The sequence below is a fragment of the Scardinius erythrophthalmus genome (assembly GCF_964197995.2).
Source record: "Scardinius erythrophthalmus genome assembly, chromosome: 1".
Classification (NCBI taxonomy): domain Eukaryota; kingdom Metazoa; phylum Chordata; class Actinopteri; order Cypriniformes; family Leuciscidae; genus Scardinius; species Scardinius erythrophthalmus.
Genome location: NC_138221.1, coordinates 25021043 through 25033809, shown reverse-complemented (window position 1 = coordinate 25033809; position 12767 = coordinate 25021043). Strand labels below are relative to the sequence as shown.

General features: G+C 35.5%; 1 protein-coding gene across 1 annotated transcript; it reads right to left on the bottom strand.

Annotated features, from left to right (window-relative positions):
* Positions 1-1072: 1072 nt before the first annotated feature.
* Positions 1073-12708, bottom strand: pick1 (protein interacting with prkca 1). Its single transcript, XM_081376700.1, has 13 exons — positions 12545-12708; positions 12246-12365; positions 11858-11969; positions 11040-11168; positions 9815-9881; positions 7814-7903; positions 6659-6712; positions 6512-6574; positions 5708-5841; positions 3369-3461; positions 3230-3280; positions 2434-2578; positions 1073-1922 (listed from the first exon to the last, which is right to left on the bottom strand). Exons 2-13 carry the CDS (start codon positions 12284-12286, stop codon positions 1669-1671), a joined length of 1233 nt encoding a protein of 410 aa, XP_081232826.1. The 5' UTR covers positions 12287-12365; positions 12545-12708; the 3' UTR covers positions 1073-1668.
* Between the last annotated feature and the right edge of the window lie 59 nt (positions 12709-12767).

Here is a 12767-nt window from a genome sequence, read left to right as displayed (position 1 = left end):
TGATACACATTGGGAGGCGGAGACGCTTATAAAGGCGTCCAATCGGACGCCAGCGAGGCATCACGTGACCACTGCTGACGGTCGATGCGGAAGCGAAGTCGCTAGGAAAATCGTTAAGAATTAATAAAGCTTAAATGAGGAGTTAAGACTCCTTAATTCCTCGTTATAATAAACGACATGTTGTTGAACTACCAATGAGATGTTAAAATGAAGATAAGTGTAAATAAATAAATAAACAGTTTGATGAACACTTTTGGGAAGATGATGCTAACCGTCTGTAAAAATGTTGTTTTTATAATTATTAAACTTTCAGTTATGCTTGTTTACAAGCAGCGCTAAAATGGTTGTTCAACTTAACATATATTTCTTCTACCTGTTGAAAGATGTCCAAATCAGCTGAACAGGTGCCCAATCTTCACTAGTTAAAACCCTTTGACAGCATAAAGAAAATAAAACCTGCTAATACATTGGAATTAAAGTGATTCAAAGGTCTAAGATGTTGTTTTTATTATTACCCGGACACATTTTTTTTTTAATTGAAAACCCAAACTGTATTAATATCCATTTAAATCTCAAATCAAAGCCTTATAAAATCAAATACAGCTCATTTGACACATGAAATGTTTTACACGCATTTTAGCTTAACAACATACTAGCCAATGAGATTAAAAAGACATTACACAATAATTGTGTTCTAATTCGATATTTGTTACAAATGTATTGATATTTTGTTAGCAGGATTTTATACGTTTAATCTGTTTAACTTTAAATCTAGTGAAATCAATGAACTGCACACGTTTGCCTGGCTAATTTTACAGTTTTAGGAAGGCCTGTTTAATAACTAATATTTGAAGTTATTTATAAGTGCTTTTTCAAACCCAAAGTTGTACATTTTAAATGTAAAACCTTTGATTCAGACACAATTTAAAGAGATTTTAAGTCCAGTTGAAACACCAGCCGTTGGTTTTGAGCTTCTGTCCGTCACGCCAATGTGAATCATTCAGAGGAAAGGAGATGGAAAGCACCACAAATATTCCTGAAACTCAGGCGTTAAATGACAAAGCCCATAAAACAAGTCTGATGTATGTTTTTACTCACAGATAACATATTTCACAAGCATTTTATTCATCAGACTAGTTTAAATAATTGCTTTTCTTACCTTCAAGACATTTGAATCTTTGTAGGACATACATAAACCACAGTTACACAGTTAAATTCAACTAAAACCCCAAACACCCAAAGCAAACAAAAAAGACCAACAAAAAACAGTGAAATGTTCAGATCATTAAAGCTTTAAGACATTCATCCAGTGTTTCAGAGGCAAAAAAAGCAAGAGAAACTCACACAAGTTGTGCAAAAACACATTTAACAACTGAACTTTAGGTCCCTTTCATTTGAAATGTTTCGAAACAAAGCTAAAAAAAAAAAAAAAGAATGTTTGTTTGAAAGTTGAAATTCCGCCACCGTAGTAACCAAACGTAACATTCTGTTCTATAAGTAAGTAACATGGCAACCAGGCGCTTTAGTGATTCCGTTTCTGTCTGATCAGTGTTTTGAATGAAAGTAGTTCATCATTATAGAAATGTAATATTAAGTATCATATATAAATATGTAATATATAATATGTTTTATTATATCCTTCACTCACTCACTCACTCACTCACTCTCTCACTCGTCGTCGACGAGTTTCTCGGCCCCGTTCTCAGTCTGCCGACCGTCTTCCTCTCCTCCTCTGCTGGTCTCCTCCTCTTCCTCCTCCTCATCCTCGTAGGAGAGGCTCTGTCCGCCGTAGTTGATGGTGGTCCGGGACAGATCCACCTCGATGGGGAACACGTCGGCCTCTTTCAGCACGCCGTAGCAGTCGTCGTAGTAGCGGGACATGCCCGAGACGAAGCGCTGCAGCTGGAACACGATGTCCTGGACTGAAGGGGGAACGTAAAGGGTTAAACCGCAGTCAAACAGAAAACTGCGGTTTAATCAAAACTAAACAAAAAATGCGGATTAAACAAAAATCCTGCGCCGTATTCTGATGTTTTTGAGTAGGGCTGCACGATTAATCGCATTGAAACCGCATGCGGTTTGGCAAAGCCTGCGATTATTTGAATGTGCAGTTTGTCAGTGCAGAACGGCTGATCGGCTGACACACACACACACACACACACACACACACACACACACACACACACACACACACAAATGCTTCTCATGTTTGACGCGTGTTACTTTTTCAAATGTACATTATAAGAGACTCAAACTCAGTGCTTCCAGATGGAGCAGAGCGTTTACAGAGCCGTACATCACTGACAAGCTGCACATAACAAATAATCACAGCCTTTGTGATTTCAAAATCGTGATAAGCCGAATCAGTTTAAGTGCGATTACATGTAAATTGCGATTAATCGTGCAGCCCTAGTATCGAGCCACTCAACACACCATGTTTCTGGTCCAGGAGTTCGATTTTCTCCAAGACATCCTTGCGCATCTTAGCAAAGCGCGCGCGAGCTTCCTGTCGACAGCGCAGGATCAAACGGTACTCGTAGTTTCCGGTGCTGACGCGGTACAACGGGTCTCCCAACGCCTGAAACACACACACACACAGAGGGTTAAATAAGCTAATATTTATTGCCACAATCTCGTTATTGGTTTTAATTTTGTAACATTTTTATATAATTAATAGCAATAAGATATTATATATATATATATATATATATATAATAAACAGTACTAAAATTATTTATAAATTATCAATTATCATTCTTATTTAAAATAACCGGGCACACTGACAAAATCCAGCTTTATTTAACAACAATAATACAGATAAAATTCCATATTACATAAATGTAAAAATCTTATGGAATTATTTCAATATTTAAAATAAGTGTGTATGCATATATGTATGGTAATGTTTTTATATAATTTATAATTAAAAAAAAATGTATCAGTAATAAAATAAAATGTGTGTGTCTTCTTTAAATAATGCACTTTGGCATCAGTTAAGGATAACACAGAAAAATATATATATTTTTGAAATTTAAAAATATATATTTCTGTTCAGTGTAAATGTGTCAGGGTCAAAGTTCAACATTAAATTGAACTCCAAATCAGGTTATATTCACTAAACAAGTTAAGGAAGTTTTACCAGTAAAAATATACTAAGTGTTAAATAATCTCAAGATGATTTCGCTCTTGTGAAGTAGAGCGTTTTGGTAAGTAAAGAGAGTGAACTTACGATACAGCTGTACTCTTCATCATCCATCTCCTTCACCTTCAGACAGTACGACTGAAACACAAACACACATCAATAATCACCATAAAACACTTAAAAAAACTCATCTCTCTATTAATAAATCCTCCGGCTGGTTTCATACCAGATACTCAAACTTGACGTCCAGGTATTTGCGGATGGTGAGTTTGGTGTCTGGAATGGCTTTGTGGAGATACGTGTTCAGATCATGCAGCATCTGACAGACAGACATACAGCATTATTAAAGGTAATATTATCAATAACATTTATCTTATTTAATGATTTCTATTAAACATGACTTCTTTCATTATATTTTTAGTTGTTCTATACCATATATTTTATTTATGCAAGTTACAGTTACAGTTCATCTGTATTACAGGTTATCATTTGAATTTTAACGATTCCAATTCTACTTATCGATTCCTAATTTCGATTCCAATTAGGTAAAAAAAAAACAACGTATATATATTTCACATTTATTTTAAGTCTTATTGCAAAACATTTCACTGTAACTGAATATCATGAACAAAAATCAACAGGCTAAACAACACTTACACAAGGAACTTTTTTTTGCCTGTGGTTTGCATTGCAAAAACAACTAGCTTAACTAATATAATTTTCAAGCATTATTAAAGATAAGTAAATACGTAAACAAGAACAAATAAGAAATTATCAATCGCAGCAAATAGATACAACTGAACAAAGATCCGATTGTAATAAACAGTGTTTTAAGATTTCCAGGTACAGAAACTCTAATCAAATGTACAATAACTCTGCACTTTATGAATAAAATATACATTTTAAATACAGTTACAAAAGTTATTCAATCAAGACAGGGTTTCTGCAGGTTTCAGTAAGTCAAATTTAAGACCTTTTTAAGACATTTTAAGACCATAAAGATTGAAATTTAAGACCTACACGACGCATTATCCAAGTTAGATAGATAGTTACCTCGGGATCATTAGAGTATCTATCTATCTATGTATCTATCTATCTATCTATCTATGTATCTATGTATCTATCTATCTATCTATCTATCTATCTATCTATCTATCTATCTATGTATCTATGTATCTATCTATCTATCTATCTATCTATCTATGTATCTATCTATCTATCTATCTATCTATCTATCTATCTATCTATCTATCTATCTATCTATCTATCTATCTATCTATCTATCTATCTATCTATCTATCTATCTATCTATCTAGGATTACCTGATGTGTGTGTGTGAAAGAGAGGGAGAGGTAGATTTCTTTTATAGAAAATTGTACTTTTGCATATTATACTGTAAAAACACAATTATTGTTGATCATAACTAGAGAGGAAATGATGATGATTAAAGTGACCAAAATTATCACGGTTATCACAGAATCCGGTTCAAAAAGTACTAATACTACAGAATGAAGTCAATTCAACAAGTTTTATGTAAAAAAACAGCAAATAACAAATTGATTAGCATCAATATGCACTTTGTTTACGTAAACATTAAAATACCATTAAAAATGATGTCCAGATTTTAAAAGTTGACAAAAAAGGGTTTATACAAAGCTAAACCTCATATTTCATCCTTTAAATATTTTTTTATAAAAACAATCAGTCAAAAAAGATAAATTACTGACATTTACACATTAGCTTATATTTATTAGTAGTGTTTGGGTGCACCCCCATCCTTCATGTTGACTGAGCTGCCAATGTTGTTATGGAAATAAAAGGGGTGATTGGTTGGTTCCTGTCACATGACCTGCGGTGCGTTTGCGGCATTGTGAAAAGTTAAGATTTTTTTTATCTCGTTGCGTCTGGTAAAAAAAATTAGCGCGTCGCTTCAATTATGAGCGTGCTTGCCACGCGCCTACATTTGAACAAACTTGAGCGCGCAAAAGACGCGATATGTGAACAGCCTCTGGCGAGCTAGCTCATATCAAGCCACGAGCTACTGGTAGCACGCGAGTGACGTGTTGGAGACCCCTGCTAGAGCTCCGCTTTGTAGGCTACAACTCTATACATTTTTGCTACTTTGTAATAACTTTTTGCGGCCAGCGTTTCTGGAAATGAACGAGGGTAAACACTTTTTAAGACCTGACTAAATTCAATTTAAGACCTAGGATGAAAATCTGGCCGTTTTTAAGACTTTTTAAGGCCTTAAATTCAAAGTTCAGAATTTTAGACTTTTTAAGACTTTTTAAGACCCCGCGGAAACCCTGCAAGAGTTATTTTTCTCTTTGTCTTTTGTTTGATTAGTGTTATTAAAGAGACGGCAGCAGGAATATTAGAGCTGCACGACATACTGTTACACATGTGTGTTCTGAGCAGAAAACAGTGAGTCGTCTCGCGCTTGAATGGTTTAAAGTCAATCGAGAGCAATCGAGATTGTAATTTTATAACAAGTATCTGATTCCTGACCTCAAGTATTCGATTCCTAACCCTAAATATGAAGTCGTTTCATATCTGATCTCTCACGGGTTTGATGGTCTTCAGCAGCTGGATGCCGAACTTCTCCATGTTTCGATGAGCTTCAGCGAACTTTACGAAGGCTTCGCTGGCGGCGGCCTGAGGCTCACGGACGCCGATGACGGAAAACACGTCGCCGAACGCTGAGAGAGAGAGAGAGAGAGAGAGAGAGAGAGAGAGAGAGAGAGAGAGAAATCAAACACTATAATTATAAACGAATAGAGATGAGGATGGAGATCGTGGAGTGTTTTTTGTTCATATTTGGTTATTACTACCAGACAGACCTAAAGTTACTGGTGCGCTGTGTTTCTAGAGACCATCTTTTGAATATCTGATCACAAATTGAACGCATTACCAGTCTATTTTTACAGCAAACCACTTTTCTTGTATTTAAAATGAATGTTCTGGAGCAGAAACTGTTAAAGTGTATATAAAATGCAACTTTTGACCCTCTTTTGAACATCTGGTTACAAATTAGATGCATTATTTGACAGCAAACCACATTTCTTATCTATAAAATGAAGATCGTTCAGGAGAAAGTGTATATAAACAGCAACTGTGCATATACATCACATTATGAACAAGATTAATGACCATGGTTTACGTGCATCATTTCCTACAGTTATTACTATTTGTGTTATTAACATTTTCCATCATGCAAACTCTTAATTTAAGCAAAACGATCTCTTTGACTGTCTCTAAAGTCACATAAAACACAGATTTTGATTGAAACTGGTCTCTCTGTCACTGTAAGCTGCTGTGGGTGTATGTGTGTGTGTGTGTGTGTGTGTGTGTGTGTGTGTGATATCTGACCTCTGTGAGTGTGTGAGAGCTCATAGAAAGCCCTCAGGAGTCTCTTCGTGTGCTCCATCAGCCCTAAACACACACAAAACATTATTATTATTCCTGTATGAAACTCTCAGTCACTGGTTTAATGCAGGATTAGTGTGAATAAATGACCTTTATAAAGTTCAGCCGTTTTCTCCAGCTCCTCCAGCCTCTTCACCAGACCATCTGAAGCACACAAACACAGATTTCACACATTATTTCCACACATGGGAATTAAATGAAAACGCACAAGCAAACATCTGAGTCTATTACAGTACTGAAAATCATTTAATCCCTACATTAAGGAGAATTGTGGGGTTTAAATGTGTTTGTCATAAAAATAACATCCCAGTCCAAAATATTAATGTTCTGAAAAACAATCTTCATTTTGTTTATGAAACACGTTACTTTTATGACCTACACATTTAATTGAGAAAATAATCCACAGAAAACTAGGTCTCTTTTAAAATAACTTATTTTTTGAGGTCAGTTTTCTGTGGATTATTTTCTCAATTGTATGAAATTGAGTCATAAAATTAATGTTTCTGCTCTTTTACATAGTCTTGATGCTGTTTTTAGCTCTTCTAGAACAGGTTTTCCTGCTTGAATGTTGATTATTTTCCTCATATTCTCCATTGTTGCAGCTCCTCTTTTCCCAGTCTGTCAGTACCGCTTTGTGTAGCTCCTGTCTCTATGAAGCCCCTCCTTCTGAAAAGTACACTGTGCTCTGATTGGTCGGCTGGATCAGTGTTGTGATTGGTCGAGTGCTTCGTGTGTGTTTGGGAAATGTCCTGCCCCTAATTACCATAACCGTCAGTTTAACACACTACTAACTAACTCAACCAGGCCCCGCCCCTTTATTCTGCGTATTGATTATTTAAATGAGGAATATTGTGACGTGTTCGTTCCCGGAAGAAACTCTAGACTACAGTGGAGGCGTTTCAAGGAGTTTAGAAACACTGACACTGATATAGAGAAGAACTCAGAGCTTTTTCAAGCTCAAACAATATTAATATCAATATTACACACTAAAGAAAAATTAACAAGTATTAGAGAATCTCCCACCCTTGATGCTCCTAAATCAACCATTAAAGATCATTTTCATATTGTGGCTTTTGAGTCTAATGCAGGAGGGGAAGTAAATAAAGGGCTTGTTTTGATTTACAACATTTATTAGTATTTTTTATTTTTGCAGTCGTTATTGTACAGCACTACAGTGTACACTAGTTATGTATAACACATGAGAGAGAGAAAGAGAGAGAGAGAGAGAGAGAGAGAGAGACTGACCGTTGCACAGAATGGCTCTGCTCAGTCCCAGAGCGTCTGCGGTTCCTGAACTCATGTTCTCCACCAGACGATGCTTCACCTTCTTCAACACTGACACCCACAGACACACACAGTCAGAATACACACAGAAACTCAAATATCTTCACTACAAACTAGGGATGGGCGATATATCGCATGCGATTGTTATGCGCATCTCATCAGTAAAGCCGGTTCCTTGATTAGTAGTAAATCACCTTCACCTGCTTTCAGATGGAGCGGTGTTAAATTAACACTCCTGGGGCTGGGAGTGTATATGAGTCCACACTCAAGAGTGTTAAAGTTAATGAGATAATTAAGTGATTAATTAAGTGATTATTGAGCATTATTGAAGACACCTGTTAACAAGCAGAATCACTGAAGGAGAAAATCACAAATTGTAAGTTACCATTAAGGTGATGGGTGTTTGCTTTAGTTGGGCTCTAGACCATTATATGTTTACTTTAATATTTACTGTTGTTTGTCTGCTGTTATTGATTTATAACAGTTAAATGAACAAAGTAAAATGTTATATTATAGTGTTGGTTATGTGTTGACATAATCATGCTGTGATCTGAAAAAGGAACTTATTGAGATAGTTTGGTTTAACTTGTTAGCAGCAAATTAGTGATTCTTCAGCCTATGATTATCAGTACTTTACTTATAATTCAAAATATTTAATAAACATTGTTCTGATCAAAAGACATTTAGATAAATTCATTTAAAACACAGACATCAATAATCAGCCTGTGAATCTCAACAATGGTGACAATAATAAAGCATGTTGCAGTGGCTGCCACCAATCACAACTCATTAATGGCTCCCATCATGCATTGCGGTATGAATAAATTATGATCTGAATTGTCTATGTAATTTACTTTTCCTAATTGAATATTCTGCTCGTCACCATTGTTGAGATGCATAGACTGAATCTTGACATCTGTGTGTGCCTAAAAGAAAGATTTTTTTTTAAAAACAACTTTTAAGAAATCCTTTATATTATATCAAAAATTCTGGCCATTTATGCAGATTCTCTAACCAACAACATAAATCGAAGTCAGAATGAAGGATCTTAATGAGTTCAGTGATCAAGTTCAAATGATGAATGTTATAATGTAACCAACAGCAACAGATCACTTTTTTCTTTGTTCAACTGGCAGTTACAATTCAGATACAACAGCCAAGCAAAATCTAAAGTAAACATATAATGGTCAAGAGCCCGACTAAAGCAAACACCAATCACCACAATGGTAACTTACAATTAGTGATTTTCTCCTTTAGTGATTCTGCTTGTTAACATCAGGTGTCTTCAATAATGTTCAATCATCACTAAATTAATCACTTAATTATCTCATTAACTTTAACACTCTTGAGTGTGGACTCATACACTCCCAGGAGTGTTAATTTAACACAGGAGTTTTTGCTGTGTACAAAGAGCCGTAGTTAACTGACAAGCTGAGCCATATCGCATTAATTATTGCTGCCGATACGTCCGCGATATTGATGTGATTTGGCTCAGCTTGTCAGTTAACTACGGCTCTTTGTAGTAAATGCCGCTCCATCTGAAAGCAGGTGAAGGCGATTTACTACTAATCAAGGAACCGGCTTTACTGATGAGATGCGCATAACAATCGCATGCGATATATCGCCCATCCCTACTACAAACTGCCTTAAAGTTGGTTTTAACCATGAAGAAATTATGACAGAAATTGATGACTATATAATATAATAATTTAACGAATTTAAAAGATTGATTACATTATTAATGTCTTACGAATTCAATTGATTGAACACAAATTGATGACTAAAACAGACCTATATTAAAATGCAATTAGAAAAATCTAAATGGAACACAGAATTCTGGGAAAAAAATAAATGGAATTTTGGAAAAAATTAAAAAGGATTTCATAGGCTCTAAAAGAGAAACAAATGCATTTCTCCCTCCATTCAAACACAATGTATATTTATTACTGCAAGTATTTTTACCGATATCCAGAGATTTGCCCTGCTTGGGGTCGGCCTGCAGTTTATTGTACTGGATCACGACTTCACCCTGCAGATTTAACAAATTCATCAAGACAAAACAACATGTGATTTACTGACAGACATAGACCATTACAGGTGCGCAGCAGCAGTTAGAAACACACCTGAGGATTTCATTTGATGATATTCGGGTCAATATTATGTCAGTCTATGGATAATCATGGACACTCTTGTGGTTCTTGTAACGCAGTTTAATTTCAAGTCATATGACATGATTTCAAAAATAAACATAATTCATATAAAAAAATCCACTATTAACACAGACTCGTTCTCCCAGTTTAAAACTAGATTAAAGACGCATCTCTTCAGCCAGGCATTCATATAATATTTTAATCTTACAGTTAAATCCGGTCTCTAGTTCATAAACGCCAGAGGAGAACTGGCCCCCGACTGAGCCCGGGTTCTCCCAAGGTTTTTTTTTTCTCCATTAGGTCACCTGATGGAGTTTTTCGGTTCCTTGCCACTGTTGCCTTTGGCTTGCTCAGTTGGGGATACTTAATTTAATTAATCAATCAACAATACTATTGATCAGCATTACCAAACGTGGATGTTTTACACTAGAAACAAACACTGATGTACTATTTTATTTAATACTGTGAAGCTGCTTTGATACAATCTGTATTGTGAAAAACGCTATATAAATAAAGTTGACTTGACTTGACTTGTAAAACATGACAGATTTTCACATATAAAGTATAAATTCACATAATTAACATGCAGTTTCTTGAAAAGCAACAAATGAGCTGGAAATCTAATACTGAACATGTGTTAAACATTATATTTTATTAATCTTTCACTTTGGATATTACGTTTCATTGAATCATACTGACATTAACATGTTTTTTCAACTGTATTACAGCAAAACCAGAAGAGATATCCAAAGACTGAATGATTGAACTGATACTGAATGATTAATTCGAGATGTAACAATGTCAACAATAATTTCAAACCTTCAAATAAGATATAATAAGATAAATAAGAAAAATAACATTTTGTGTGAGTGTTTTAGATGATAAAGACAAGAGCAAATCTCATCTGACTGATGGTTTATATCGTCCAGCTCTAAACGGCTAAATATGACTTTGAAACATAAGCATTGAAATTATGATTATCCATAAAGCTTCTTTAAAACCATGTGTGCTGATAATAGAGTTGTTTCTAAACGCACCTGCACTGTCTGGATCATCTTGGCCACCTCCACTTTAGTCTTGCCTTTCACCGGCCTGCCGTTGACTCCAGTGATCTCGTCTCCTGCGGCCAGAGTCCCGTCCAGAGCGGCCGGGGTGTTATCAAACACCTGAACACACACACACGACCATAAGACATCTTAACTCATACACCACACCTGCAAATTCATTAAAGGCAAAAAAGAGGGTGGCCATCCTCCCCAAAAATAGTGCTTTTAATATATAAATGAAGTCGAGCTGGGTTGAAAATATCGACTTCTCGATAAACCTCAATAAAACAGCCGGAGAACAATAATGTCACGCATTTACCTCAGGAAAGCTGCCATTTAAACGTTTGCATTTTTACTATTTATATATTACTATAACTTTATTATTATAAAAATGGCCTTATACAACTGATTTATACATTTAAATTGCACATATGTTATCTTTCAATATCATAGTAATGTACAGAGTTCCCTGTGAAGTTTACAGCATCAGTTGTGAGACATTATTTTCCTTGAGAAAAATTGACATGTACTGTACCTGATATATATATATATATATATTTAAATGAAACGATATTGAATATAATGGAATCATGAAATTTGTGTCGATACCCAGCCCTAAAATAAAGCTTTCCGTTGCACTTTGACAAGAAAACAGATGTAAAGGACATTATTTAGACGTGGACATCATGCATTTGATCGAGTATCTCCAAAAATACATGCATATACTCATCATATACAGAACATGCCCACAGTCAGAGGACGTGAGAGTGGATGTGTAACCTGTAATTAATGTATATGTAATATATGACCTGTACGATGTAGAGACACGGGCAGAACTGAGCGCCGCCCCCAATACTGATCCCAATCAGGTTCTGTGAGTCTTTCTTCAGAGTCACTGTTCCAGGAACTGTAGGAATCCCACTGGACACAAACACAATCACACACATGTTAACTACTCCCTATCTTCATTTTATGCACAAGATCTGTTGATTCATCTTTTTATTTTTTCTGCTTGTAAAGAGTCCTTCCTCTTCTTTATTTCAATTGCATTTGATAACATGCAATGCAATGACATTTATGAGTGTGACTTACAGAAATATCTCTATTCTCTTGTAAAAACCTCACAGGATGTGACATCATATAACTTAATATTAATGAGCTCAAGGTTATTTAATGAATGCCATCCCTGATACTCACAGTTTGTCCTCCTCCAGCTCATAGTCCATGTCTGTGAACATTATCAGCTCTGATAGTTTGTGTTCAGTGAAGATCTGATGATCAAACTCTCTTCATTCATTCAGACGCTGAACTCTCCAACTGAAATACAACAGTATTTATAAAACTCACGGTGTAAATCATCTGTACTGCTGTAACATCTAAGACATATTCAATAAGCTGCTCGTTATTGTTGTTGTCGTTATTATTATTATTCCCGTTGTTATTATGAGTTGGCGACAGGTGGTTGCGCAAGTCAGTAATTCATGTGTCTCTCTTACCGCTCCGTCGATGAATATTTCAAGTTCAATTATGCTGTTAACATGTGAAAATATTGTAACAATGTTTTAGTGTCATTTAATGAAGATAACTCGATAAACATCCAGCTTTTTCATCTGAACACCAGTCTGCAGGATGTTTCTTCTTCTGCTGGTGTTTAATGTTGGCTGGAAAAACCAATGGAAATGTGTATTTCCGCCTCCCACTGGACTGGAGTGTCTCTAA

Excerpts from the sequence above, each read along its gene's own strand:
- pick1 (XM_081376700.1), bottom strand. The coding sequence starts at position 12,286 with ATGTTCACAGACATGGACTATGAGCTGGAGGAGGACAAACT. Across the intron at positions 7,904-9,814 it reads GGGCAAATCTCTGGATATCG|TGTTGAAGAAGGTGAAGCAT; the intron begins GTAAAAATACTT and ends TGTGGGTGTCAG. Across the intron at positions 5,842-6,511 it reads GCTCTCACACACTCACAGAG|CGTTCGGCGACGTGTTTTCC; the intron begins GTCAGATATCAC and ends TCTCTCTCTCAG.